Source organism: Pocillopora verrucosa, chromosome 10 (genome assembly GCF_036669915.1).
Source record: "Pocillopora verrucosa isolate sample1 chromosome 10, ASM3666991v2, whole genome shotgun sequence".
Classification (NCBI taxonomy): domain Eukaryota; kingdom Metazoa; phylum Cnidaria; class Anthozoa; order Scleractinia; family Pocilloporidae; genus Pocillopora; species Pocillopora verrucosa.
Window position 1 is genome coordinate 16,393,034 of NC_089321.1, and position 27,340 is coordinate 16,420,373.

At 36.2% G+C, this 27,340-nt stretch overlaps 2 protein-coding genes across 2 annotated transcripts in view; one reads left to right on the forward strand and one right to left on the reverse strand.

Moving 5' to 3' along the window:
- On the forward strand, positions 1-24,686 carry LOC131785940 (uncharacterized). The gene is made up of 30 exons (XM_059102900.2): positions 1-188; positions 322-514; positions 1,614-2,811; positions 3,201-3,462; positions 5,036-5,253; positions 5,691-5,795; positions 5,912-6,061; positions 8,059-8,275; positions 9,228-9,335; positions 10,000-10,083; positions 10,873-11,124; positions 11,581-11,737; positions 12,226-12,366; positions 12,701-12,881; positions 13,512-14,584; positions 14,808-15,024; positions 15,504-15,537; positions 15,848-16,052; positions 16,471-16,616; positions 17,037-17,189; positions 18,069-18,236; positions 18,755-18,853; positions 19,155-19,225; positions 19,317-19,377; positions 19,935-20,024; positions 21,141-21,253; positions 21,828-21,911; positions 22,665-22,773; positions 22,931-22,986; positions 23,463-24,686. The coding sequence occupies exons 1-30, from the start codon at positions 120-122 to the stop codon at positions 23,674-23,676; spliced, it is 6,228 nt and encodes a 2,075-aa protein (XP_058958883.2). The 5' UTR covers positions 1-119; the 3' UTR covers positions 23,677-24,686.
- Positions 24,680-27,340, reverse strand: part of LOC131785678 (3-hydroxyisobutyrate dehydrogenase, mitochondrial) — a 7,300-nt gene continuing 4,639 nt past the window's right edge. The window contains exon 8 of the mRNA XM_059102612.2: positions 24,680-26,495. Coding sequence (XP_058958595.1) covers positions 26,337-26,495 — 159 coding nt within the window. The 3' untranslated portion in view covers positions 24,680-26,336. The remainder of the gene's footprint in view (positions 26,496-27,340) is intronic.

The following is a 27,340-nucleotide window of genomic DNA, read 5'->3' on the forward strand; positions in this document are numbered from 1 at the left end:
GAATTGATTATCGGTGTTTCATCAATACTAAAAAGAATCCACGACAAAAGTTCCCTTGAGGACTATCTTCAAGAGCCATTACAGAGTATACCCTGTAATGGAACGGAACTCTTGGATACATGGAGGGGGAAAGAATTCTTAAGGCGCTTCTGAATGGTGAAACAGACGATCTCTTTGAAGATACCAAGGTTGGTCTTCGCCAGTTTCACAACGAGTTTTCTTGCTTTTGATAGTTTTAAAGTTTTATACAGTTGTTTGTTTGTGGATAATGACAGCATTTTGAATGCATGGAATAATTATGTTTATGTTGTATGTTTTAAGAACTACCTCTCTCCATTGCGATCACCTCTGAATGCCAAAAATGGCTGCAAGTTGGGCTGCAAAATTGCAGAAGAATCTGTGTCAAAATACACATTGTTTTCAACCAAGTTTCTGAGATGTGCTATTGAGACCTTGAAAAAGGTCAAAACAAAAGGGAAACACCTTGATGAAATCACAAACTCCTTAAATTTAGGTAAGTGATGACTTCATAGTTAGTGTGCAGAGTTCACGGTAAGTCTGTCTGTCAACAAGTTGGTTGTTAGCTTTGTGGAGTAGACAGCAGGCTGAAAATTTGAGGGCTCCTTCCTGGGGTCGCAAGGGGGGTGGGTGGGTGCTTCCCCACAAAATATCATTTTTGAAATATTATTTCTGAAATCTATTTTATGCATTCAGTTGGAGTTATATGCAAAGCAATATGGCTTTTAGTTGGCTAGCTGAGTAAACATGTGCCATTAACATGTAGCAATTGGAAGAGTGCTCAACTAGCAAAAAAATGCAAAGGCATTAATGTTCTTGTAGAATGTGTAAATGGCTTTTCAGAACGTTGTCTGTTTATGAAACTTTCTGTTGCAGTGACTTGTTTTAATTTTTATTTCAGTTTTTTGTTCACCATTGACAAATATTATTTTATTAAAAGTGGGCAACTCAGAAATATAGTTAGCTGGCTTTTTAGTTGGCGGGTGGCACCTAATGAGAACCCTGATTGTATATGACCTTTTTTCCCTCCAAGCATCTGAAATAAAAAAATAACTGGCCCGATATCAACAAAGACTCAAAATTTTGTTGTTTTCCTTTCCTCCAATAATCAAGCTTACAATTGATTGAATCTCTTACTCTAGTTCCAAGTTGTATTAAAATGGGAGGGGGAGGGGATAACACCCCTGTAAAATCTCTAAAACACCTTACATCACTTTGGTGAAACCGCTGTTTTAACTTTAACTCTTTAACTCCCAAGATCTGCTTATAAAATTCTCCCCACCAGCTGGTATGCATTTCCTTGTTAGTTGGTTAGTGTTGGGTCAAGGTACATGTAACAACTTCTACATGTTAATTTGGAGTATTCTCATTACCTGCTTTCTGGATAATGTATGGATATTCTAGGGAGAAGTTACTTAACTTGTAAATCATTTCTGGGAGCTTAAGGGTTAATATGTACCAATGAACAACTTTCCTCAGAGGGTTGAAAAATAATAACTTTGTTTATGAAAGTTCATACATGTTGCTTATCAGAAGTAAAGTGGTAAGTGAATTGATGACTGACTAACTCACAATTCTCTGCATTTTTGGTTTAGTGAGTACATTGCTCAGTGACACATTAGCTATTGAGAATGGTAAATACCTCAAGTTTATTCCTTCTCTGGACCAACTTGGCAAGACGATATATTTGATTATGGTTCAGCTTATATCTAAGTCACAGTTTGACAAGGCTTTTTGTCATGCTAGTGACTTGCTCAAGTTCATTCAAGTTGTTAAATCATGGAAAAACTATGACAGTGGAAAAATGGAGAAGGAGCTCTCTTCACTTGCTACTCGAACATCTGATGCTTTGCTTCAAGGAGCAGGAAAGTTAGAGGAAGTGAAGGTAACTGCAACAGAAAGAGCATCTCATTTGTGTGTTGTTTTGGACTGGAGAAGGTTGTCATTACTTTTCCAAGTAGAAGAGGTCACACCTTCTTCACTGAAATCACTTGTGGATAAAACTTTGAAATGTGGAACAAAATATCAGCTTGACTGTGGGCAGAAGAATGTCGATTTTAAGTATCTGACAAATTTCTTTGAATCTGTTTTTAACAAGCTCATGGTGAAGTTTGGACAACTGATCATTGGTTGTTTAGACTCAATCTTGTTTGTAGCTGAACTAGGATTTCACTATGGCAGGAGTTGCAGCAAAGCTGGAATGTCAATGCAAGCCTTAGATGTTTTTGACAAACTCTTGGAAATTTCAAGAAATGTCATCCATACCAAGAATGGACACTCAAAGCTTCATACACCACATCAAATTTGTTGTTGCATTTGTTTCATTGGCAAGGCTACAATTTTGTTAAACTGCTCCTCAAATCCAACATCAGAAACTCTTGATTCTCTTGAAACAGTACTGTCAGAGGGAAGCAGACTACTTTCACAACTATTAAAATGCAAGGGTTTGTCATCATCAATGTTGAAAGTTGTTTCAGATTCCTTAGAGTATTTCAGAGTTACTTTACAAAATTATTCCACCAAAGAAACAAAAAAAGCAACACCCCTCTCATGGAGAATTTGTCAAGAGGCAATGCAGCTACTCAAGTTATATGGGACAATTCTGTCACGTCATTGTGAACTCATCAAGAATGCTCTGCGCAAAGCCAGCAGTGACAACTTGATTTTACAGTATACCCAACAGTTACAAAAGACCACAGCAAGACAACTGACCCTCTTGAACTTTGTAATTTCTTCTTATCAAGATCAGCTGAAAAGTGAAGAGAAGGCAAAAGTTTGTGACAGGAGTTCAAGGTTAGGAAATCCAAATATGTATCTATTAATTCATATAAAAACACCAGTGATGATGTATGTTTTGGTTCAGTTTTATCCTAGGTTCAAACTTTACCTTGTCTTAAATGTATTAGCATACATTGCCATATCCAAAACAAAAGAAAATTAAGTTTGAACCAATGTTAAGATTGAATTGCAACAACTATATTATCATTTTGATAATAAATTTGAGTGTAGTGAAGTGGATGATCTCCATTATCAGGTAGAACTCCTTATCCTGTGAAAGAAAAGTATTCTACTGTACAGTTCATTACTACAGTATGCAAGGGGTTAAGGGTAAAATACATGTTTAGTGTATGTTAATTGTTGCACAAAGTGTGGTTTTTGATACAGTTTTCTTTTATTCACAGAATTTATATCCTAAGAGAATGTTTTACAGTTGCACAACAGGCAAACAAGGTTATTCAAAATGCTCTTGAAGATCCTGACATTCCTATGTCTCCAAATGAGCTGCGATGGCTAGGTAGCAGTGTCTACAATGTAGGCTGTGTGTCCTATAAAAGTGACTGTTTTGCTGAGGGAGTGCCATTGCTGGCTCTTGCTTGTGATGAGTTAAAAATCTGGAGCTTTGGGGCTGAAACAGAGGAGAAAATTGTTCTCCAAGCTGAAGAGGTACAGTCTGTTAAATTTGTTAAGTGTCATATTTGAAGTTTAATGAAATAATATTTCTGTTGAACTATAGTTTTATCCTCTGGATGAGGGTTTTCCTTGCATAAAATGTTACATTCAAGTACTGTTTCAACAACTGACTTTTGGGAGGCTGGTATTCTAAGCTAGAACAGGATCATTTAATACAATCAACAACTACCAGCACCTTACAAATGTTTTAATTACCATTAGATAAATACATGTAGAAGCAGTGAACAACATTGTTGGACCTACAAAACTGACCAATCAGAATTTTTTGACACTGCATTGCACTTACAGGAAGAAATATGGTGTCACAAGGGTCCTTTTTGTGACCATCCCTAACTATCCAATGAAATAATATGGTCATTTGTTACTCTCCTGTTCGAACTTGAAGGTGAACATTTAAGAGTTGTTGGTTCAGTGGACTCTGGAGTGAAAGTTCACTGGCAGGGTCATTGTGGCATGTTTGTGGTCAAGACACTTTACTCTCACTATTCTCTCTTTACCCAGTGCCTAGTTGTTCAAAAGGCAGAAAGAGATAAACTGGGATTAAAAGTTTAACTTGTCCTTGATTTCCCTCGCTAGCTAAATCATACTTTGAACAACTCAGTTTTTAGTTAAACTGCTTTGTGGTGGAGGGTGGGGTAACCTTTTCATGAAACTGGTATTACTTCCAGAGGAATCACTAATACTACATAGTAATCAATTCATCGAATTACGGTCAAGTGGCCAACGGTTCAACTCACCAACGCCAACTCGCCTACTTGTAAAATCGAGTAGAAACATTGGCAAGTTGGTCTTCAATCCTGCAGAACTTATTAGAAGTTAAACATATAGAAAAGCAAAAGATCTATAGTACAAAAACAAGTTTTTTTTTCTTCCAACAAATCAAAAACCAAATCGGTCAGATTTTTTTTAGATTTTAGAAAACTTGGCTTTCTAGACAAGATCTTTAGTAAAAAACAAGTCTTTTTTATTTCCAACAAAGTTTGTAAGGATGTCAAGGCAAATAAAGCAAGGTGAATATTGTCAAAATATTAACAAACAAAAAAGATGCAAACGAGTTCTTGTGACATCCCTATAAACTTTGTTGGAAATAAAAAGAATTGTTTTTTACTTTTAAGATCTTAAAAGATCTTGTCTAGAAAGCCAAGTTTTCTGAAAAAAAATCTGAGCGATTGACATGATGAGTCTTTACAGTGTTGTTGTCACACAATAACTCATTTGCATCTGAAGCTTTTATAATCATTGGCAATGTTTACCTTGCTTTATTCACAATGAGATCCTTATAAACTTTGTTGGAAGAAAAAAATAGTTTTTTTACTAAAGATCTTTTACTTTTCTATATTTTTAACTTCTAATAAGTTGTATTGGATTGAAGACAAACTTGTTGACATTTCTACTCGATTTTACACATCGGCGAGTTGGCGTTGGCAAGTTGATCCGTCAGCGACTTGACTGGATACCAATTCATGATTCTGAAACTGGAATAAACTGTGACAAAATTGGCCAAGTTGGAAATGTTTGAAAGGCAATGTTTGAAAATGATCTTCAGGTGAAGCTGCTCACAAAGTATGCCTTACTGGTTGACTGTCAAAGAAGAGCTGGAGGAATCAGGGATGCACTAAAGACTGCTACAACTCTGGTCCTGATAGCACTGAAAACAACCCCTGATGCCCACATCATAAAACAGCAAGTCAAACTGTGGGCCTCAGTGAAACATGAGCTGACAAAGAATCTTCAGAATGGAGAAAAACTGTTTGAAAGATCCAGGTTAGTAAAACAGTTCAAAAGAAATATCACATAAATTTTTATTTTTTTATGTAGATTAATTTGAAAGCTTGTTTGTTATAAGCTGATCTCATATCATACTGTGTAAACAAGGTTAAGATAGTGCAAAAAGGATCACATGCATGCATGTTGATTTCATAATCACTCAGAATGTACTTCCTGAAATTATTATGACATAACCATGGAAATGTAAGAGATTTTTCTTTATTGCAGGGTCAAGGCTTCCCAGGGATTGAACAAATTATAAGAGGGAAGAAAAATGGGGGCCTTCTCCTTATAGTTTTATTGTTGACTCTGGAGATAAAAGTTGTAGTGATCATTTAAGTTTAAATGATATTATAACAGCATAGAACAATGGTAAGAATCAATAAAAGAGGAGACAGTCTAAAGAAATTTGTTGGTTCCTCTTTTCTTCCCAGAACCCTGTGCAGTGCATTTGCAGAGCAAGAAGATGCAGAAGGTGTTGAAGAAAGCCAGCTTTGTTTTGTTTTACAGGAAGAGCTTGCTTGTTACAAGACAAAAAGGTAACAACAGGAGCTTCTAACAAGATTTTCATTTGAATCCTGACGTTTCAGCTAATGCTTTCTTTTATAAGTGAAGTACCTGCCCAAAGGTTTAATTTGCCCTTAACTTTTTTCAGCTATGACACAGCAGTAGAGCAAATTGCAGTCATCAAACAGATAATGGAGCTGTACCTTGTTCAAGAAGATGAATTCCACCATGCGTCAGCTATGTTAGAACTTGCTATAGCTTTGCATAGCCTAGGAGATGTAGAGCTTGAAGAAGAGAAGTAAGTGGAAGATAGTTTCATGCATTAAAGGCCTATAGTGCTGATGAACAGGATGGCAAAATGATTGATTGCATGTAAAACATGATTGCATGTAAAACATGATTGCATGTAAAAAAAAAATTGCAAAAGGAAGGAAGATTTGGTTACAGTTAAACCTGTGTCAGGCAGGCACCTTGTATTAAGTGGACTCTACTGACCCAAGCCTGAATTTTTTTCTCCCATATACATGTTGTGGTTCAATTTTATCCTTGGTTCAAATTTTCTTTTACTTTGTTTTTGGGTATTGTAATGTATGATAATGAGTTTGAAACAAAGGAAAATAAAATTTGAACCAAGGATAAAATTGAGCCACAACATACACATGTATTTTGAATTTTGACATTCAAACTGCACAGATTGCAAAATGACTCTTAATTATTTGAAGTAGTTGAAATGGATCAACTGCACAAAATGCATAACTAGCTTAAATGGTTTCATTACACAAACTGCTCAATCTAGCTTAAGCGGTTTAACTATTTAAGATAGTAGTATAGCAGCTGGGGCTTTTAACGCATATTCACCAGACATCAATGATTCTGTGTAGTTATTATTGCACGGTAATTTTCCGCTGGCTTTTTCATATAATACTTACTATTTCCTGGAATCTAACTGTCTTCCCTGGTTTGACTACTTAACCATTTAAACAACTTTACTAATTAAGATAGATTGTGCAATATGTGCAGTTTAACTGTTTAGCTAATTTGACCATTTAAAAAGTTTAATCAATTACTCAGCTGATACCTCTTCAAGTGGACATGGACATCAAATTTAAACCCTTTTCAGTTTAATCCTTTCTCAGTTTATAAAACCTGCTTCAGTTGGGAACCACTTTTAGAAATTTGAGTCGCATTTACTTAAAGTTTTACTTTTAATAGTTTCTACTAGTAATTGAGTGTTATTCCTACCCAAAATGGTCAGATTCTAAAGGTTGCTCCTTAAAACTTTGTTTTATTTGGGGTGTAACCCTTTACCTCTTAAGAATGACTGGGATCTACATGTCATTTCTCTTTATAGCATCACTGCTCAATCAAACATTAAGGTCATGAGAATAAAGAAAATAATTCAGCAAACTAAAGAAGCTCCTGATTTACAAGCAAACTTCCCTTCTCAGTACTATAGGAAATGTATAAGGAGCAGTTTGGAAAACATAGATGATGTATACCAGTAATTTGTACCTATGGTCATTTCATACCCATGGTCATTTTGTACCCATAGTTGTTTCATAACCACAGTCATTTCATATCCATGGTTGTTTTGTACCCACAATCATTTTGTACCCATATTAGTTGTTTCATACCCATGCATGGTCGTTTCATATCTACAGTTGTTTTGTACCCATGGTTGTTTTGTATCCAGTCATTTCATACCCAAATTCAGTCAATTTGTACTCAGTTTGAGCCAGTTTGTACCCAAATGGCTGGTTCATTCCTAATATACATTCATTCAAAATACCTCACACACAAGCACATGAACACATGTTGATTGTTGTGTATGACAAATTAGTAGAGCCAAGCAATCAAGATCTGAGCAAAGTTCTTTTGCGTATACTTGCAACCTTGTTAACACAAGATAAGTGTGATATTTTTAATGAACCAGTCTATTGTTTACACTTTTGACTTTCTTGACAATGAAAGTTATTGGAAGTGTGATATTTTTCCCCCTTAGTTATTAGCAGTTATAGATTTGTTTATTTGTTTATTCTATTCTTACTATAAATACTTAACTCAGAAAAGATACTTTTTTAGTATGGGCACAAAAGGACTCAACTGAATAGGTGCAAATCAACAGAACTGCATGGGTACAAAACAGCTGTGGGTACAAACTGACTGGTAACAACATAGTAGGTTGATGTTTTAACTATTGTTGCCCAACTTACTGAACCCTTATTAAGCAGACATTAGCAAGAGTTCTGCCAGAGCCTGCTTAACATGTAACTCACTGCATCTTTGTTTCTTCAGATCTGCACTTGAGTACTGTCAAGAAGCTGGGGAGATTCTAAAGCAGTTATTGGACTCAGAAGGCTGCAAAGATGAGGAGGGAAACTTGAAAGCATGTCTGCTGGATAGACTTGGTGCTGTCTATTTATGGCAGGCTTTGTTTGAGCACAAAGATGCCATGAATAACAGAGCAACTTCAGCAATGCAAGAGCTCAGTGACAGTTATGAAGCCGAAGAGGTACACCAGTCTTGATAAGATCTGAAAGATTAACTTTTCAAAACCAATGACAATGTATTTCTCTGTTAGCTAGTACTGAGAATTTACAGTTACCTCCCAAAGCCTTATTAAGTAACCCTTTTGATAGTTGTTTTTGGCCCCTCAGCTCAACAGGCTTAGAGAGTAAAAATACACAGTTAATATGAAACTAACTTGAGCATACAAATCTATTTTTTCTTTCTTCTCTTTTTGCAGTACCTCTCTGGAAACCATTAGTTATAGATAAAAATAAAACGATATTGTTAGCTTACATCCTTACTAAGTGTGACTTATGTTAGAGAGGCACTGGTGAAAGTTAAAGGTTAAGTCCATACCTGTGTGAATTGATCCAGCCAGGAGTGTTGCCACTAACCCTGGATGGGGTGCTTTTCCATCATGGGTTACCCCTCTGTCCTAAGCATTTAGTGAGGCTCCCCTGACAGTTTGCTGGTACCTATCTTTACTTCTGGATGCAGAAAGGCATTATTAGAATAAAGCATCTTGCCCAAGAACACAATTTGATGACCTACCCAGGTCTTGAAGCTTGACCTCTTGAGGTCATATTAGCTGTTAGTCCACTGTGCCTCCAACTAAGGGAGGCACTGGAGCAAGGTTTTGATTTCAGTTATCTTGAAGTTGAGAGTGTTACTTGAATGTGTAAACCAGAATTGGACTGATTTTACATTGTTCCTTTTTATTAACAAATTTGCAGGAGCAAATTGTTTTCTTTGATAAAATGTCATGTGCTTGTCCTACTATGAACGTGAATTTTGTTATCAGTTTTTTTTTCTAACAACAGTATACATGTACATGACTTGTGCAACCATGCAGAAGGGAAAGAGGTTGTGACATTGGACCTTAGATGCATCCCTAAAAGTATCTCATTCCCTGAAAGTATCAGACTGTTAAATAAAACTTTGGTGCTACATTTCAGATAGAAGATATTTGCCTGGAGCAACCATTTATGGCATCACTTCATGCAGCTTTGGAAACATGGACAGCACTAAGAACCAAATCACTGCAACAAGACCCCAGTGGAAAGGTAAATGTTTCCTGGTGAAAGCATTTTGGGACAATGTATACTTTTTGATCTTGTCAAAACTTTTTATGATGTGAGATTTCTTTCTTTGAAACTGAGTGAACTTATAATATTCCAAGAATAGTTTTCTTTCATGAGGAATTTGTCATGAGAACTAAATATGTAACTGATCAGCTTTTAATACTCTTAGAGGTTTCACCATTGGTACTTAAACACTCTGAAAGATGTGTCATTAGAGATTTATGGGATTGCAAATTTCAACACTGTATTAGCAGTAAGTCTGTACCCTGTACCCCAAGCCAAGTGGCCCATCTTGTCAGAGTTTATCTGGGTATCCATAGCACGATACAAGGAGGAATATTACTATCCCTCCCCCCCAGATGGGATGCCAGTCCAATCACAAGGTCACCACCCTCACTCCCCCAGTATTTCATCAGGCTTCCCTTGACAGTTTGCCACCACTGATCAATACTCCTGAGTCAAAAGAGGTGTTGTGAAAGTGCAGTGTTTTGCCCACAAACACAACACAAAGACACAGCCAGGTCTCAAACCTAGACCTCATAACTGTAACTCCAGTGCACTAATCATCGGGGCATTGCATCCCCCACTGTAGATCATACATTTATTCTTGGATTAATGTTAGCCTCGTCGATTTTTTATGTTTCAGGTTAACCTGGACCATTTTATTAATCCTGAGGAGACATATTGTTACTTGCTTATCACAGCAGAAATGTTTGGGCTTTTAAAACAGGTGAAACTTGCTACAAACTTTCATAGGTGACAATTTGGATTTATCACAGGCAATGACTGTTCATGCAGTGCTGTCATAACATTATGACCATGGCAATAGGAATGTTTAAAAAAAATTTCAGTGCAAGGAATGACAACAGTGTGAAGAGATTTTTATATATGATGATAAAGTCTACCATTCAAAAGATTTTCTCCATTCAGGTCTTTTTTATTTTGTAAAATTAAAATGTTTTTTCAAGTCCTTCACTTTGTTATCAGTGGTGTAATGAATGATTCAGCTCCTGTGTTGGTAGGGGTTATAATAAATGTGGTTTTATCAGCTGGGTTGATAATATAAACTTAATGTATGTTCCTGAGGGAAACAGTTAGTTTTGTTTTCCCAAGAGTCCTGATGTTCCCTGAGACAAAGTTGAGGGAAAACAAAACTAGCTAGTGCTAAGTTTCCCAAGGGACCATCAATTAAGTGCTTTGTCATATATAATTACACTTCCCCTTAAACAATTATAGGGCAAAAACAAACAAACAAACAAACAAACAATCAGGTATATAACAATATTAACTGGCCACTGAAAAGAGTTTTTAAAGCTGGTGTTAGGTTAGCTCTTCATCAGAGCTAACAATGAAGGGCTAATACTTGAAATATCAACTTTAGAAACTCTTTTTGGTGGCAAATTTACATGTACATAGTCAACTCAGCTGATGAAACCAAATTATGTAAAGTAACCCCCACAGTTACTCCTTAGAAACTTTCCCCTTTTATTCTTCTAATGAATGAATTGTTTCCTCGCAGCCCCTCAAAAAGGTTGGTGCTCTGTACATGGCTGCCAGTATATCCCAATCATTTGGTACCAAAGATATGCTAGATAGTGGATTGTGTGCCCTAAGTGATGCTGTTCACTTGTTGTGTGACATGCTGGACTTGTCACATGCTTCAGTTATTCTGTCTCATGCCACCAACCTGATGAATAGATTTGAGCCATGCAGTACATCATGGGTTCAATTCTTGTTGGCCAAGAGTCACTATTTGCTGGTGACAGGAAAGGTATAAACAATCAAAATCATTATTAACCCTTGGCTATCACTTCCATGAGAAATTTTCCCCCCTGTCTACCACACTCTTCTCATGATGTTAGTTTGGAGAAGTCGGTAGTGGTTCCTATAATAATTCCCTAATGAATATTTTTCTCTATTCTTATCACTTGTCTTCTTGATATTATTTTTATTGTTGTTGTTGTAAGGAGAATCCTGTCTTGGTCACACTCAATCATACAGACATATGGTACACTTGCTATTACTAGGTGCCAAATAACTTGGAACTACCTTAAGCAGGGAGACTATGAACCAGCTAGTCTCAGAGATCAAATTGTAGTATATAGTGTAAGTGGGCCCCTTTAGATTCTCTCATCTCACTTGGAAAAAAAAATAGCTATTTTTAAACAGATGATTGCTTAGCTTGCTACATATGTGTTGCTCATGATTCTAACAGATTAATGTTTAGTTTTCAGAAGGAGAGGACTCTCTAAAAGAAGCATCAGAGAGTGAAGTCTTTACACACAAGAGCTATAAGTCACACCTGCTGAAAGCTAGATGGCAATCAATTTGCTGTAAATATGCAATGTTCCCACCTACAGTCCATGAATTTAAGATAGTTGTTGGTACGTTCACTTTTTGTCTTTGGAAATACATCTTTCCAACAGCTAGGTCTGCTTTCTCTACAATTATTTAGTAACTTTTCATAATGGGAATGGGTGAACATTCCATCAGGTGGCTCTTCTTGTCCACTGATTCCAGGTCAAATTGGATTTCAATGTTGGTTTTTGGAGGACCCTGTAGAAAGACCTGTAGAGCAAGGACAAGAACCAATAACAAACTCAACCCACATGCGGCACAAGGTCCTGGAATTGAACCTATGGGAGGAGGAAAGGGCTCTTACCACTGCCAACCCCACCTTCCCAATTGATATTTATTTTTCACGCTGGAACTGTTGCCTAGTGACCTGCTTTAAACATTTAGGCAGAATTAATACCAACAAAACAGTCTGTTCAACCAGATAATGTTTGGTACTAATTAACCACTCAATCAGTTGATCAGTTTATCAGTCATTACCAACAGTTAATTTGTTCTTAATTATTATCATTTTTAGATCCTCTACTTGGTTCATTGACTCCTCTGGAATGGGCCATAGATGAGCTTCATAAGCTAACACAAATGGCTGAGGAGATCTTTGGTTTGGATGTATTTTGTACTGGCAAACAGATGCACAAACAAGAGGTAAATTTGTCAGGTAAGGGAATTGGAAAATTTTTGTGTCCATTCTTGACACAACTCTGGAGAGCTCTGTTTTGCAAGGTAGTACCCCTGATTTCTAAGAGCTTCCACTTTGGACAATGTGTCCTGACAATCGGGATGATATACTTAAGTTATGTGGTAAGCAATACTGCACAGTCCTACTTCAGGCTTTGAGATAGAGTCATGGTTGTAATTTGATTAGTTAAAACCCTACTTTAAATAATAGGGAAAGTGTAATCAAACTGGCCTGAAACATGAGAAGTTTTCATCTTTTTTATCATTGAACTTTTTAATGCATATTCTGACATCTACTCTTTTTGTATGTGAAGATTTGCTAGCCAGGTCAGAGGGTTCTGGCCAAAGCCTTTTTAGACTGTCTATCCTAAATGACTTGCTGTCAGCCCTGTTACAAGTTGGTCAGCTGTATGCTCATCAGGGAGCTGTGAGGGAAGCATTGAGGCAATTTGTGGATGGAATTACACTGGCAAGGCAATTTTGCTTGCCATACAGGTAAACTATTCATATTCAGTAAAAGTTCTGTTAAAGTTTTGGACCCTCACCAAAACAAAATGTCTGTGATCTTTTAAGAAAAAAATAAAGTTAGATACTAAGCCAATCATAAAATTTAGTTTAAAGATTGTTGTAAGAGCTCCAAATTTCAAACCTTTTTGGAACAGAGGGCATTAGTATGAAAACTGCTACAGTAAAAAGTGTGTATTTTATTTATATTGTAACTTACATATTTCACATATATTTTGATTGGTTCTTACCTGTGATCTGTTGAAGGATAGATACATAGATGATGTTACCTTGGGTCTGTTCAGTAATAGATCACACAATGTCTAAATGTGTTAAACATTAGTGACACACTCAGCTGCACCTCACAAGCCACTTCTGTGATCTTGCCACATATTGATGTAATGTGTGATCTATACTAACTGAACAGAAGCACAGCAACACACCAAATGTAGAATTTATTTGTGAACCAGATTGAAACTTGATTGTAACCTCGAGAATTTGTTCTTATTGTCCATAATTGCTTGTTTGTTTGAGTGCATTATTATTTTGAGATTAGAAAAAAGGTGAAGGAGTTCAGTCTGAGATTTGAATGTTCTAAAATCAGATCTTTGAATTTTTTAGGACTATGGAATTTCTTATCAACCTTGCGCAGCTTGAGGTGATGCAAGGCAAGACAGAAAAGAGCCAATTTAGGGTTGATCAGGTGCAGAGAATCCTTCGACCAACTATGAAATCTGAAAGCAAGTCTAAACTCTCCGAATGTTGTGTTCAAGAACCACTGTTCACAGAACATCCACAAACATGTGAATGTGTAGGGTGCCTTGATCCTGTATTGCATGTTATCTTTGTGGAGTACTTGATGAGTCTTTCCAACCACCTTGCACTTACCTCAAGACCTGAACAATCATTGCTAGCCTTGGATGTGGCCAACTTAGTTTGTGAAACTGCTATGTATAAAATAAAACATGCTTTAAAGAGACTTGATGCTGTTGTGTATCCTTTGGAAACCAATGATGAAAGTTCAAAGGGAACAAAGAAAAGAAAAGGAGCCAATTCTGGAAGAGGGAGAAAACAGAAGAAGGATGCAGTGGCAACAGAATGCTCTATTTCACAGTCCATGTTCAGTCAGCATCAAGTTACTTTGCATTGCATGAATGCCAAGACCTTACTTCAGAATGGAAACCTTACAAAAGCCAATCTTGTGTTATCAGAAGCAATGGTGCTATTACACTATTTAGAAAATGTTAATCAGAGCACCCCAGCTCACTTGGTGCATCATAAAGCCATTTTACTCCACTTACAAGGAGTAGCAGCATTGCTTGGAAACAGGAATTTGGCTAGTGAAGTTTCTGTAGATTGTAACTGGTTTTATAAGACTCAGATGAACACCACATCTTGTGGAAGTACAGAAGAAAATCCTATTGTTGTTGTGGATGATGAAGAACCTGAGCTTGAAATGCCAAGAAAGGCTTCAAATAGAAAAACCAGGACTTCTAAAGCTGTGGAAAAAACTTCTACTTTGGATAATGGGAGGAAGAAATCCTCAAGAGCAAAGGGCAGGGGAAAGAACAAAAAAGTAACAGAGGAGCATTTAGAATGTGAGAAATCTGATGCAAATCCTGAACAAAAGCCAAAGCAACAAACTAGGAAACCATCTAAAGCTATTTGTTGTGATGTGGGTGATCATATCCAAGGTATAGACCATTGTTTCCCAACTCTCATTCCATAACACACCAGTATCCTCTCTAGACATAGGACCATTTGAGATGGTCCCACCACAATTTTGTGAAAAATCATACCACCTAAAAATCTCAGCACTTAATAGGACTAGCCTGTCTGAATTAGATGCATATCAGCTACAAATTATTCAAGTTGTTGGTTTTGTTTTGACATTTCTCTCTTTCCTTCCCTATCCAGCTTCTGTCAAACAGCTCAATCAAGCCATCCAGTACTTCAGTGAAGCATTTAATCTCTGTCAAGTGTGTCCTCCTCCTGCCCTGTTCTCTGACATCTGTCAAGGATTAGCCTTCTGCCTTGGAAGATCAGCACCTGAACTCACAACATACTACTTGAACTTGTCCATGTCTGTTACTCTCAGACATCAAGCTGTTACCAGAACAGGAAAGAGAATAAAGTAAGAACTTACTATAAATTATTGATTGACTATTAAATGACATTGGAATTAAATGGTTTAAATTATTTTTGTTTTATTTGGCTGATATGAGTTCAACATTGAATTTGTTGAATTGGCAAATTTACCACATCCAAATCAGCAAAATGGTTATTTTTCAACATTTTTCCAGAAATTGCAGCAAATATGTCAGAAATGAGTGATATTTATCATGTTTAAATAAACAAGTGTGTAAAAACTTTCATTTCAACCTGTTGTGTCCTTCATATCCTCACCATAGTATAGATGCCAAAGAGTAGTTGTTTAGCATAATTTGGAACTAGGTTGTAGAACACTCACCCACACTACAAAGAGAATGGCAAGGTTTACCAACTTTTTGTTGATTTAAGTTGTAGTTCAACTCAAATTTATTGATTATGACCTCACTGACTAATGTCCAGGGGTGTATTGTAATTGAATCCACTGTGATTTTGTTATTTCAGGAGATTAGCAAAGGATTTTTCTCAACCTTTGCCAGTAAGTACTTGTAACTACTCTGATGCACTTGGTAGATTTCTATTTGTTATGTATATCCTCTCAGCTATTATTAAATCTCAGTGGCCAAAAGGCACATCAAAGTTTGTCTGTTCCTCTGGATGGGATGCCAGAACAGGAAACTAGAACGTTGGATGTTAGAACAGGGAACTAGAACATGGGATGCCAGAACAGGGAACTAGAACATGGGATGCCAGAACAGGGAACTAGAACATGGGATGCCAGAACAGGGAACTAGATAAATCTACAAATAGATTTCTATTTGTTTCCTTATTTACTTTTTGTCTGCTAGGAGAGTAAAGGAGATCTAGTGCAGCTTGCAGAACATCTTTCTTCCTTATCACTTGATGACTCTTCAACTGATAATACTCACCATAAACTGGCAGCTCTGGTAAAGACTCGGAACATCATGAAGTTTTCTTTGTGTGCAAACGAAAGAGGAAAACTATGTCTATTTACTCCAGAAGAAATTTCCCTTTTGCAGAACATGCCTAAAGGTACATTAAAATTATTTTAAAAGAGATAGATAGCTTCCAGTTGTGTTATGCAGCCAAACCAGCATTAAATAAAGTGTTTAAGAGTTCAACTTCCTCTGGACTGGCTTGTATGACAGTATGACTTTAATAACATGAAAATTTATTCTTCCTGTGAACTGTGATAATTATTTATATGAAATGATTTGAGTTCTTTACACAAAGTTACATCGTTAAAAACATTTTGATGCCAGAACACAACACTAAAACTCTAGCCAATTCTTCTTCTTGCGTCACATAGATAATTGCATTTTTCCTGATCTGACATTTCTTTAACAATTAGAACTGAACCTTAATATATAATGTTAAGCAAATAATGAATTAGGTAATAATCCTGTAGTGTGATATTAGTGAGGTAGGAAATTAAATTATTGTTTTCTAGAGTGGACTGTTTGCACTTTGGAAACCTTCACACATCCAGTGAGCAAGGACAGAGAACTGCTGATCAGCAGGATGAGGGCTGGCTGTGATTCTGCTGTGGTTAAGATTAACACAACATCTGGAGAGGAACAGAGCAAGGATTGCATTGTATGTCACTTTGTTTGTAACAACTTGATTTTATTACAATTACTCTGTTAGATTCACTTAAGGAGAATGGAGATTCAATCCCTTAGTTGGAAGAGGTAGTAGTTTACCATCAGTGGTGATTCTGTAATAAAAGATCTGAGTGTAAGCTTTGTCTAAGGCCACTGCAATGAGTTCTTGGGTAAAATACTAATTAAACTCTCGTACCTCTTTATGTAGAAGATAAGTTTGAATACGTGTAGCTTGATTAAGCAAACTATCTGGGATATCTGACATAGCCTGAGCTTAGCTGATGAATTCTCATTTAACCACTAGAAAGTCTGTAAGTAATGATAATGAACATAACCAGACTTACCAGTATGTTCTTTTGGCAATGCAATTTAACTTAATTAACTATTGACTGAAATTTTTTTTTTGGTAAAGGGAGATGAAGTTGTTATGGATCTTTCAAAGCTGTTCCAGTCTGGTGTATTGGAGGAGTTCAAAGATATAATGAGTGACAGCATCAAAAGTATGAACATTAACAACACAGCAGAGTGGTGGGCACTGAGGACAAGGCTTGACAGGAGAATGAAGGTGACCAGACTTAAACTCCCACAAGTGATGAATGTGTATCTTCTCCTAACAGGATCAGTACAGTATACAGGAATAAGGAGAAGAGAAAAGGCAGATTCATCAATAACATAGTGTTATCTTGATAATTATATCTCCAAATTTGAGGGAAAAATTTCAGAAAGAAATGTTTAAAGCTGAAAAGGAGAAGTAAAAATCAGATTTTTGAGGTTACAGTGTTTAAATTGGTAGAGTTAAATTATTTTGCTGGGGATGAGCGAAGTGCCTTTCTGCTGGTTTTGAACTTGCCTTAATCAAAGACTTTCAAGTATTTGATGGGCCAAATTTGTTAAATTTTTCTATAATCTATCTCAGAGCATTTTGACACATTATTTTTCTGGTCACATGGCCTGGTATTTCCATGGACAACAAAGTTGATAGATTGATATTTCCTAATGTGGCCCATTTTACATCCACATTTGATGTTCATAGGAGTCATTGCCAGTACTTCATCTTTTGATAACGGCTTTTCAATTGATTCTGGCAACCAAAACAAAAATAATCACAGTGGTCAATGAGAACTCTGCAACTGGAATCCAAATGAAGTTTCCAAGAGGCAATAAGAACTTTAAGTGAAAACATGTGGAGTGTTGGAAATGTCAGAAGACACAGTTAAATGACCAGGTCACAATTTGTTTTACTTCTGCATCCAATTGATGGAAAGTTTGGTTAGAGCTTTAAAGACCATTATCTCAGTATGTAGTAAAGTATATCTAGAGTCATCTAGATATATTTGTGAAAATCAAACAAGTTCCTCTGTTGTAACCTATCACCATAATCATCAGTGCATGGATATCACATAGTTAAAAAAGAAATTTGTGATTTTTCTGATCATTTCTTTAGAACCTTTTGGAGAAGATCGAAGGTTCTTGGCTTGGGAGGTGGAGAGGAATTCTTCTTGGTCAGCCTGTCAGTCAGGAACGTCATGAATCAGTAGCATCCCTAGCTAGAGAGTTGGAAGAGAAGATATTTGTCATGTGTGGATACCGACCCGATTATCATTTGCTTGAGGTATGACATGCATGAATTGATCAGAGTTTCTTATGTTCCAAGAAAAGCAGATTGAATGATAAATGTTTTGTCTGTCGATCTTTGTTACTATTTATAAATCATCTTCTTAAGTGCATGATCTGGAAATGATGATTGAAGCAGCTAGCAAAACCTTGCATTGTAACTGAAAGGGAACCAGGGATGGTGCATTGGTGAGAGTAATTGCCTCCCACCACTGTGGCTACATGTGGGTAGAGTTTGTTTTTGGTTTGCGGCTTTGCTCTAAGGGTTTTTTGTCTGGGTCATCAGGTTTTCCTCCCTCCACAAAAACTAACATTTCGAATTCCAATTTGACCTGGAATATGTGGACAAGAAGAGTCACTTTGTGGAATGTCCACAGTTGTATTTAATTATTATTATTATTATCATTATCATTATCAGTATCAGTATCAGTATCAGTATCAGTATCATTATCATTACCATTATTGTTATCATTATTATTATTATTATTATCATTAAGTGTCCTTTGTTTGTTTCAGGTCCTCATAGATTCATCATTCTGCTTGTCAAGAAAAGAAACTGCTGAAGCACTGATTGAAATTACTGGCATGGATGCAACCTTACCATCCTTTGAAAAAGTACAAACAAAACTTTTCATGCAAGAGAAGAATTCCTCAATGTCAGCTTTAGCAATGCTTGATGTAAACCAATTGCAATTTGGTCTAACCTTCTTCCTAGACATAGCATCCCTCAGCTGTTGGGATTGTTTTTGTTTTGATTATTTGGTGTGCATTAAAATTTCACCGTATTAGTTTGTTGTGGTGGATTACCTGACAGGAGAATGTGTTTGGTCTTAGCAGCTAGACAGTGTTGTTCCTCAGCCTTGTCCCTTAAATTAATCATCTCTCATTTCATGATCTCTCACATTGTGTATTTCAGCTACTTGATGAAGTTGAGAACCTCACTGGCAAACTATTTGAAGACAGAGACAAGAAGAGCAACATAAACAGGTTTGGGGGAACATCAAGATTGATCTTCTTTCTTACTTTGTATTGCTTCTACTCTTGGAAATGATTGATGATGACAAAAATTTCTTCTCAGGTCTGGTGATCACTCTGCTGAGAACATTGCCCGCCATCCCGTAATCCTAATTCTTGGGAAAGTAAGAGCCAGCTTTTTTGGTCTGATATTCATTTAGTAATCAGCTATAAACATGTTCTATAGCTCTGGCTCTAAAGACCTGACAAATGTAGAGCCAACATGTAAGTTCTTTGCTAGTGGGTGTTGGTGGACTGTCAAAGAATCAAAGCTCAGCCAAATGCTGAGGTGGGGGGAGCAGGGGGGGGTATCTGTAATGGACTGGCATTACATGATAGGGAAGTAGTGATACTCTTAGTTAAGAAAGTTTGAGCTCCATATTCAGCTGTTTGGAAAATGATGGTCATGCATGGTCACATGCAATGTCAGTGTAATGGGTATTGGTTGTTCAACATTATTTTTGTTTAATAAAATTCAAGGTATTCTGACACAAAGGTAAATCTATGGGCATGCATACACATGCTACCATTGTAAAATGTATGGTTAAATTGTGGTAGCAAATGTTACATATCAATTCACTCAGTATTGTTACAAGATGGCAATATATGAGCCAGAAATGATGAACCAGAGTCACTTTATGGCAATTGTATGAATCAAACTGACATCTTTTATGATTTCTAGGAAATTCAGCATCTTCCTTGGGAAAGTATACCCATGCTGTTTGACCAACCTGTGACTAGGGTCCCATCTTTGCAGTATCTTTTGTCCAAGGTACACATTCCATTAAACCATTAAAAGTTTGAAAACCTGACTTGTTTCTCAAGAACTGTCCTGTTTTCTCCCAAAACCATATTGATTTTTGTCTCGGCTATGAAGTATGTTTGAAGACAGGTCGATGATGCCCATTTTGAGATTCCAAAGAGTAACCTAACCTTTTGAGAATTGTCTTCAAATGTACAAAAATTGGACTATAGATTCTGGGAATTTGATATTGCTTGGTAACCCAGCTGCTTACATGTGATTCAACAGACATTAGCTCACACTATGGCTGCACTGATTTTACACTCACCAGAACTGAAGGGTGAGAAAAATGGAAAAATAAAGACCAATGACTATAGTAGTAGTTTTTTTGAACGCTTTACATCCATTGTTATTTGGTTTGAACTGTGGGACATCATGTGCAGCTTGGCAATACTGAGTTGTTTTCAAAATGGCAACATCTGTAAACTTTTTTCTTCTTTTTTGCACATTTGGAGACAAATTTCAAAAAAATTTGTAATACTCTTTGGAGTCTCAAAATACAGAGTATTAAGTTTTTCAAGATCCTTTTCAATGGCAGAGACAAAACTATATGGTCTGATTATTTAAACAAAGTTTAATGGTTGTTTAACAAAACCATCTTGTAAACAATCCTCAATTTAGTTGAACCCTTTTTTCTGATCACTTTTTTTTGGTGTCAGGAGAACCCAAAGCTAGCAGTGGAAGGACATCTATTTAATTCTATTAATCCCCTTAAAGAGAAAACCTGAAGCCCGCTGGTTGTGTAAAACCATGGTTTGGGTTTGACCTTATGTAAATAACTGGCCCTATGGTTTCTGGAGCAAAGTTGTCCCTTAAAATAATGATTTCATAATTTCATTAGCATTTTTCTTTTTCTTTTTCTTTTTTTTTATAACATACATTTTGTTACACATTACAAAATGTATGTCATTTTGTTATCTATTAGCCAAGGTAAGCAAAAGGGGAAATTGCCAGTTGATTGAATGGGTTGAAGCTCTCTTTAAGATGTGGTTGCCTGTCACAACAGTTTATGTGCCAGATTGTTAGTTTTTTAATACCATGATGTTTAGTATCAATAAATAATTTTTTTTGCATTTTTCTTGATAGTTATCTTGTCAGAGACAGTTGCCAGAGATTAATCCTGAGAAAACATTCTATGCACTCAATCCTCAGAATAACCTGCCTAACACCCAGAAAATGTTTCAGAAGTGGTTTGAAAGGTATGAAACACAAGCAAACAAACCAAAATGAAACAGAAGAAAGACCTGATATTGCTTTTCTTGTAAATTAAACTAGGTTATACAAGTTTATAGAGGTTACTCAGTAAATAAACCCCTTCAGGCAGCAGGTATTGTGGCTGATGTCTGCAGTTGAGATATTGTGCAAAAAATGAACATTTGGACTGGAAGCAAAGCTTTGAGGGCAAATGTGAAATTTTGAGAGCAATCTGTCAGCAAAGGAAATTATCTGCAGACATCCCAGCAAGCTAGAAGAAGGTTTATAACCTTCCCTTTAATTTTCATATCACTGGAATCTACAAAAAGAGTCCATTTTTCTTCCATCTGAAGTAATTCAGATGAAAAGGGAAACTTGCTAGCTTTTTTCGGCTGGGTTTGTTTCTTTTTTACAGAAATAATTGGAGGACAAATATCCACATAAAGGGGTTATTGCATGACAACTGTCCAATGATTTGCACCATGTGACATAGGGTAGCCTATAATATCGTGTCAAAATTAATCATTAATTATTATCATTAATTAAATACACTATAAAAACAATTGTTGTGGTTTGCAGTGAGGATGGATGGCAGGGTATCACTGGCAATGCTCCAACACAGGAACAGTTCAGGAGTGCTTTGACTGACCATGACCTGTTCATGTAAGTTTCTGTAAATGCACTAGTAAAACTCCTATTCAATGAGTTCCCTTTGTCAAGAACATCAAGATTCTGGTGGGCCTCCTCTCTCTCATAAGCCACTTATGCCCCCCACCCCCTCTCTTGAACAAAAGCTACCCAATGCTTGTTAGATACTTACAGAGCTATCAGTTCCAAAATACTAAGAGTCATGACTCGTAAATGATAATCAAGCTGAATAAAATAGAAAAAGATATTTTTGGTTTCTTTTAGCAGTATAAATACTTAAAATTTTGTTTGTGTGGTTACTTAAGTTGGATTTCCCACATTATGATTTGTTGGTATCAGTTAGTAATGATTTATTAATGATTTATGTTATGTTGACTGAACCGTGTACAATACTACTGGAACAAGAGAGATGATGGTTTTTGAGTGGCATAGGCATACCTTGAAAAAAAGTTAATGTCAGAAGTCAGATCTATGACCCTTTGTATTGTTGTGGTTCAATTTTATCCTTGGTTCAAATTTTATTTTCCTTTGATTCAAACTCATTATCATACATTACAATACCCAAAAACAAAAGAAAATAAAATTTGAAACAAGGATAAAATTGAACCACAACTTGCATCCAAGATATGGTAGGGTTGCAATAGCTAAGATGCCAAGCTAGGCCCAAAATACAAACATGGATGTGATAAACATTTTCAGATTAGGTATCTACAGTACAAAGTTTTATTGTTTCTGTTGCCTTAATCGTCACATCAATATTCTTTCTAGATATTTTGGTCATGGCACTGGGCGTGAATTTCTCCAGGGTGATGACATTCAGAGGTTGGATTGTCGAGCGGTCACTCTGCTTATGGGTTGCAGCTCTGGAAAATTACAGGTTAGTATATTCCAGACTGTGGAGGAAAATATTTCCATATAATTGGTGCAGACAAACCAACAAAGGCAAAGGAAGTGTTCAATTGTTTGGTTCTTTTGTGAAGTATGCATGTTGAGACTGGGGCATATTAGTAACTGAATTGTTTTAAATTCTCAAGGTTGGTGGTGAGTGTGAGCCAAGAGGGATGGCATTAAACTATCTTCTTGCAGGCTGGTATGTTTTTGATGTTCCTTTGTTGCATTAGTTTGCCTTAAAAAGTCTTTATGGCTGTGCTCTATCAGTATTTTCAATAACTTGTTCACTAAGCAGCTGGTGATATTGTATTAGGCAGCTGTACTCAGAGATGGAGCCATAAAGCAAAACCCAAATACAGGAGCCTATTTTTAACTCCCATGAGTGACCAAGACAGAATTTCTCCTTACAACATCTATACAATATCAGGCAGACAAGTGATGAGAATAAAGAAAAATATAATTAGGGGATTACTAATTGACTCAAGACCAAATTCTTCAAACTAATATCACAATATCACAAAAACTATATGACAGACAGTAAGGAGAATTACTAATAAGATCTTGGGAGTTAAAGGGTTTACAGATGGCAGTAAGAGGTCCTATAGGCAGTGGTAGACTGCTGTTATCAAATGTTATAATTTTTGTCAATAATATTTATAATATATTCACTTTCAGCCCAGCCATTGTTGCTAACCTGTGGGATGTTACTGACAAAGACATTGATCGCTTCAGTGAATTGTTGCTGAAACAGTGGCTTCAATCCGGGTTGTGTTTGTCATTACCACAAGTACTAAGCCAGTCACGACAAGCTTGTAAACTGAAATATCTGATAGGAGCATCTCCTGTACTTTATGGCCTTCCAGCTTACACCAAAGAACAAAATGATTAACTAAGATTAACATAGATTAGTTTTAGAAAGGAACAGCAAAGTATCTGCCATACTAGCAAAGTGTTGAACAAACAGTAGTGCATACAAGGCACAGTTATTAATTACATGTAATCAATTCACTAATGTATCATCAACTGGAAACAGTTCAAGAAAAATGTCATCTGTATTGTTTTTCATTAGCTTAAAATTTTTCTGGCATATTAAGGGTATTTCTCTGATATCTATATCAATTGTGAAAACAAAGAAAAACATTATTGACTGAATTGATGTTCCTTGTTTCCAAGCAGATACTTGGTGATTTTAGTATTAAATATTTTTTTAAATTCTTGTGCTCAAATGGTGATGATGATGTTGCCTCAATAAAGTGTAATTATTCATGGAAATATATATTTCTAGGTTTCCTCTCAATTGAGCAATTTTCATTTGTCCAAGTTAATTAAAAAAGAACCCTGTTATACTAAATTTTAAAGATCCAAAATGATAGTTTATTCCTTGGAAATGTAAAATTCATAACTGAATGTCAGCCATGATTTCAAGATATATCTTCATTTGTTTAGTAACTTTGCAAATCGGGAAAAGTGCATTTTTGCTGATCGTTGAGGGGTTTGTTATGGTGAAAGAGAACTGGTTTTCACGCAAACTTCATGAAAACAAAACAAACTCAGAGGAAGCCTTTTGTTAACTTTTTAAACTCTGAGAGTGATCAGCATCTAGTTTCTCCTTACCATTATAATGCTGAATCTCTTATTAAGATCATGAGCACAAAGGAAATGATCTCCAATCTAAGAAGCTTTCATTGTTAAACAAAGGAAATGTAAAGAGAGGAATATGGATACTTTAGTTAGGTTGATGCTATTGAATTACAAACTCTTCTTTTGACTGTCTTTTGTCTTGTTTTCTCCAAAATGGGTATCAACACATTTCTATGTAAGTAAGGAGTGAAATGAAGTGCTCAACAACTTTTTTTTTTAATAAATATAGTGTATCAATATTTTAAGCTAAGTAAAGAATTAAATTTGCCAGTTTATTTATGTTTTGCGCCAACATTACAAAGTAAGTTTATTTGGTTAATCTGTCTATTTTAGATCTTTTTTTAATACTAGAAACACCAACTGTATTGGCTGTTTTTTCATGGTCAGTGTTGAGCTAACAGCTTTCCTCCTTTACACAATGCTTTCCAATTTTTACCTGACATTTCAAAGAATGGCTGCAAAGGACTTGAACAAATAGCTTAAATCCAATCACCAAGCCTGACCTTTAAAACCAAGGCCCAGTTGCTCAAAGGATGGATAACTCACTCTCCAGTGGATAAGTGTCAACAAAATGTACCACACTATCCACCGGATAGAGATTTATCTGACAAGTAAAAAGCATAATCCAGCCTTTGAACAAACAGTGCCAGGAATTCAGCAAGCCATTACCCTTGGGCCAATTTACGTTCCATAGAATTGTACAGAAGGTACTATGTTATTACAAAAATGTTGTCTAATATTCTCTGTATTAGCTTTGCATGTTCCTAGATATCAAGTAGGATGTCTAAAACTCTGATCTTATACTCTTTTAATTAAAAGCATAGTAATAAACCCTTCTACACCTTCTGGTGGCCATTTCTGGCTGAAAATATTCTGTTTACTACACTTCTCGTAAAATATACCTAGTGTATAGGCTAGAAAGCCAGTGAGAGACCACTGAGGTGGCAAACTTCCTACCCTCCACAACCATCAAATGCCAAGCAATATTAAAAAGAACTGGTTTAAAAGATCCTGAAGAAACCCACCCATAGTAACTTCATGCATACACAATACTTTGGGTATATTGGGCATACTGTGCTAAAATATTGCACTCGTTAGGCAAATATAATATTGTTTGCTGAGCTGGAAATTATTAAATAAATGTGATCTCTGAGAGAAGATCACTGAGCTACTTGCATAACCAGTGATAATGCTGAGGACCTCTAAGTTACCAAATGAGGTCATAAATTTGATACCCAAATGTTTCAGCTGGCCTCAGAGAGACTGTCCTTTTAGAGTTAATCACAGATGTGAAAGACTGGCTTTATACAGTTAAAATTTACTATGAAAAAATTTAGAAATGTTGCTTACAACCTTCACTGCAGGTTAGAGTTACAACCACCTAACAACTCTTTGACAGGACCTCTGAACTGAAGAGCACATTCCTTTAATTTTGCTTCTGACACAAATGGTTTAGAAAATGGTGAGGCCACCTGGCCCCATTTAGCCTAAATTAAAAGGTATACATGGTAATTTAGAACTATCAACTGAGTTGATAACATTAATTGGCCACCTTAAATAGTAAAAAAGATGACATTTTGAGCATTGATCAGCTTTGTCACTCTTTACGGTGGGCAATTTATGTTATCAACTCAATTGATAACGCTTGATTACCCTGCTTTATTCTCCCACCGACGCAGCACTACACTTTCTTTAGAAACCTACCCCCTTTAAAAGGTAAACATGTTTGCATCAAGCCAAATTTCTAGGCATGAGGAGTGATAACATTCATTCATTACATCTCTAAGTCACCTTACAGTACTTTTGTCTGCCATAATTTAGCTGGGAAAAACAACCTATTCTTTCAGAATCGCCTTGCACTATTAATAACTGTATCATCTAAAAGATAGCCAACATAAATAAACTATCTCAACGTTGTTGATCTTCCTTCAGGAACTGGAACACAGATGAAAAGTCTAGCTTAGCATACCCTTTGTTGCACATTATTCTATAAATCTGATGTGCAAGTGAACCCATGGGTGTGGGACTGGTGGTAGCAGTTGCTGCACTTTGAGCAAGACCTAAGTCCTGTAACAAAAACAAAAACATTTAATGCTTTTTATTAACAATAACTAGCCACTGAATTCCAAATGCTCACACTGTACTTTGATAATAAGGTAAACTGAAAAAACCAATTTTGCTATAAAACAAAGGTTTGGGAAGTATTTCAGTTTTTTTTTCTGGTGGTCAAAATCATGTTGACTCATTTGTGTTTGAAATTTTTTGAAGATTGGCACCAAACTGATTTGAAAAAATTTGATTTGAAAAAAAAAATGATTTCAAAATACCAAGAAAAAAAGTTCTTATTTTCATTTATTTATGTATTCATTTATTTATCTATTCACCTTTTTTTGCAGGGGGGGGGGGGCAGGTGGGGGGAGTTGGGTGGAAGGAGGCTAAAGGATTTGACAATGCAGCATGTTGAAAGCAGCTACATCTAGATACCATTTCCCAAAATTTAAAAAAGAACATTAATCAATAGATTTAAGCAATAGCACTTCCATTTCCTGGCCCTTTAACCAGTGTCTTAAAGTCAAATTGTAATTTTGGCCTATTGGTTTTTTTGAAGGAAGAAGAAAACTCTTCAAGGAAGGACAAACCAAAAAAAACTCAACCTACATGTGAAAAAGGCCCCAGTTGTTGAAAGGGTGGACAACACTATCCAATGGATAAATCTCTATCTAGTACATAATGCTGTATGTTTTGTGAATGCTTAACCTCTGCAGAAAAGTATCATTCTTCCCTTCAAACAACTGGGCTCAGGACTGCTATGGTGGGAGGGGAGCACTCTTGCCATCTGGCCAAACCCTGCAGCCTACCTGTGACACAAAGGTACCCCCGCCCTTCTTATCTAAGAACACAACTTCTTGCTA

Bases quoted from the DNA above. Each gene is read 5' to 3' on its own strand.
- LOC131785940 (XM_059102900.2), top strand. From the start codon at position 120: ATGGAGGGGGAAAGAATTCTTAAGGCGCTTCTGAATGGTGAAACAGAC. The intron at 8,276-9,227 runs GTACACCAGTCT...GCTACATTTCAG, and splicing joins ACAGTTATGAAGCCGAAGAG to ATAGAAGATATTTGCCTGGA. The intron at 19,226-19,316 runs GTTTGGGGGAAC...ATTTCTTCTCAG, and splicing joins AAGAAGAGCAACATAAACAG to GTCTGGTGATCACTCTGCTG.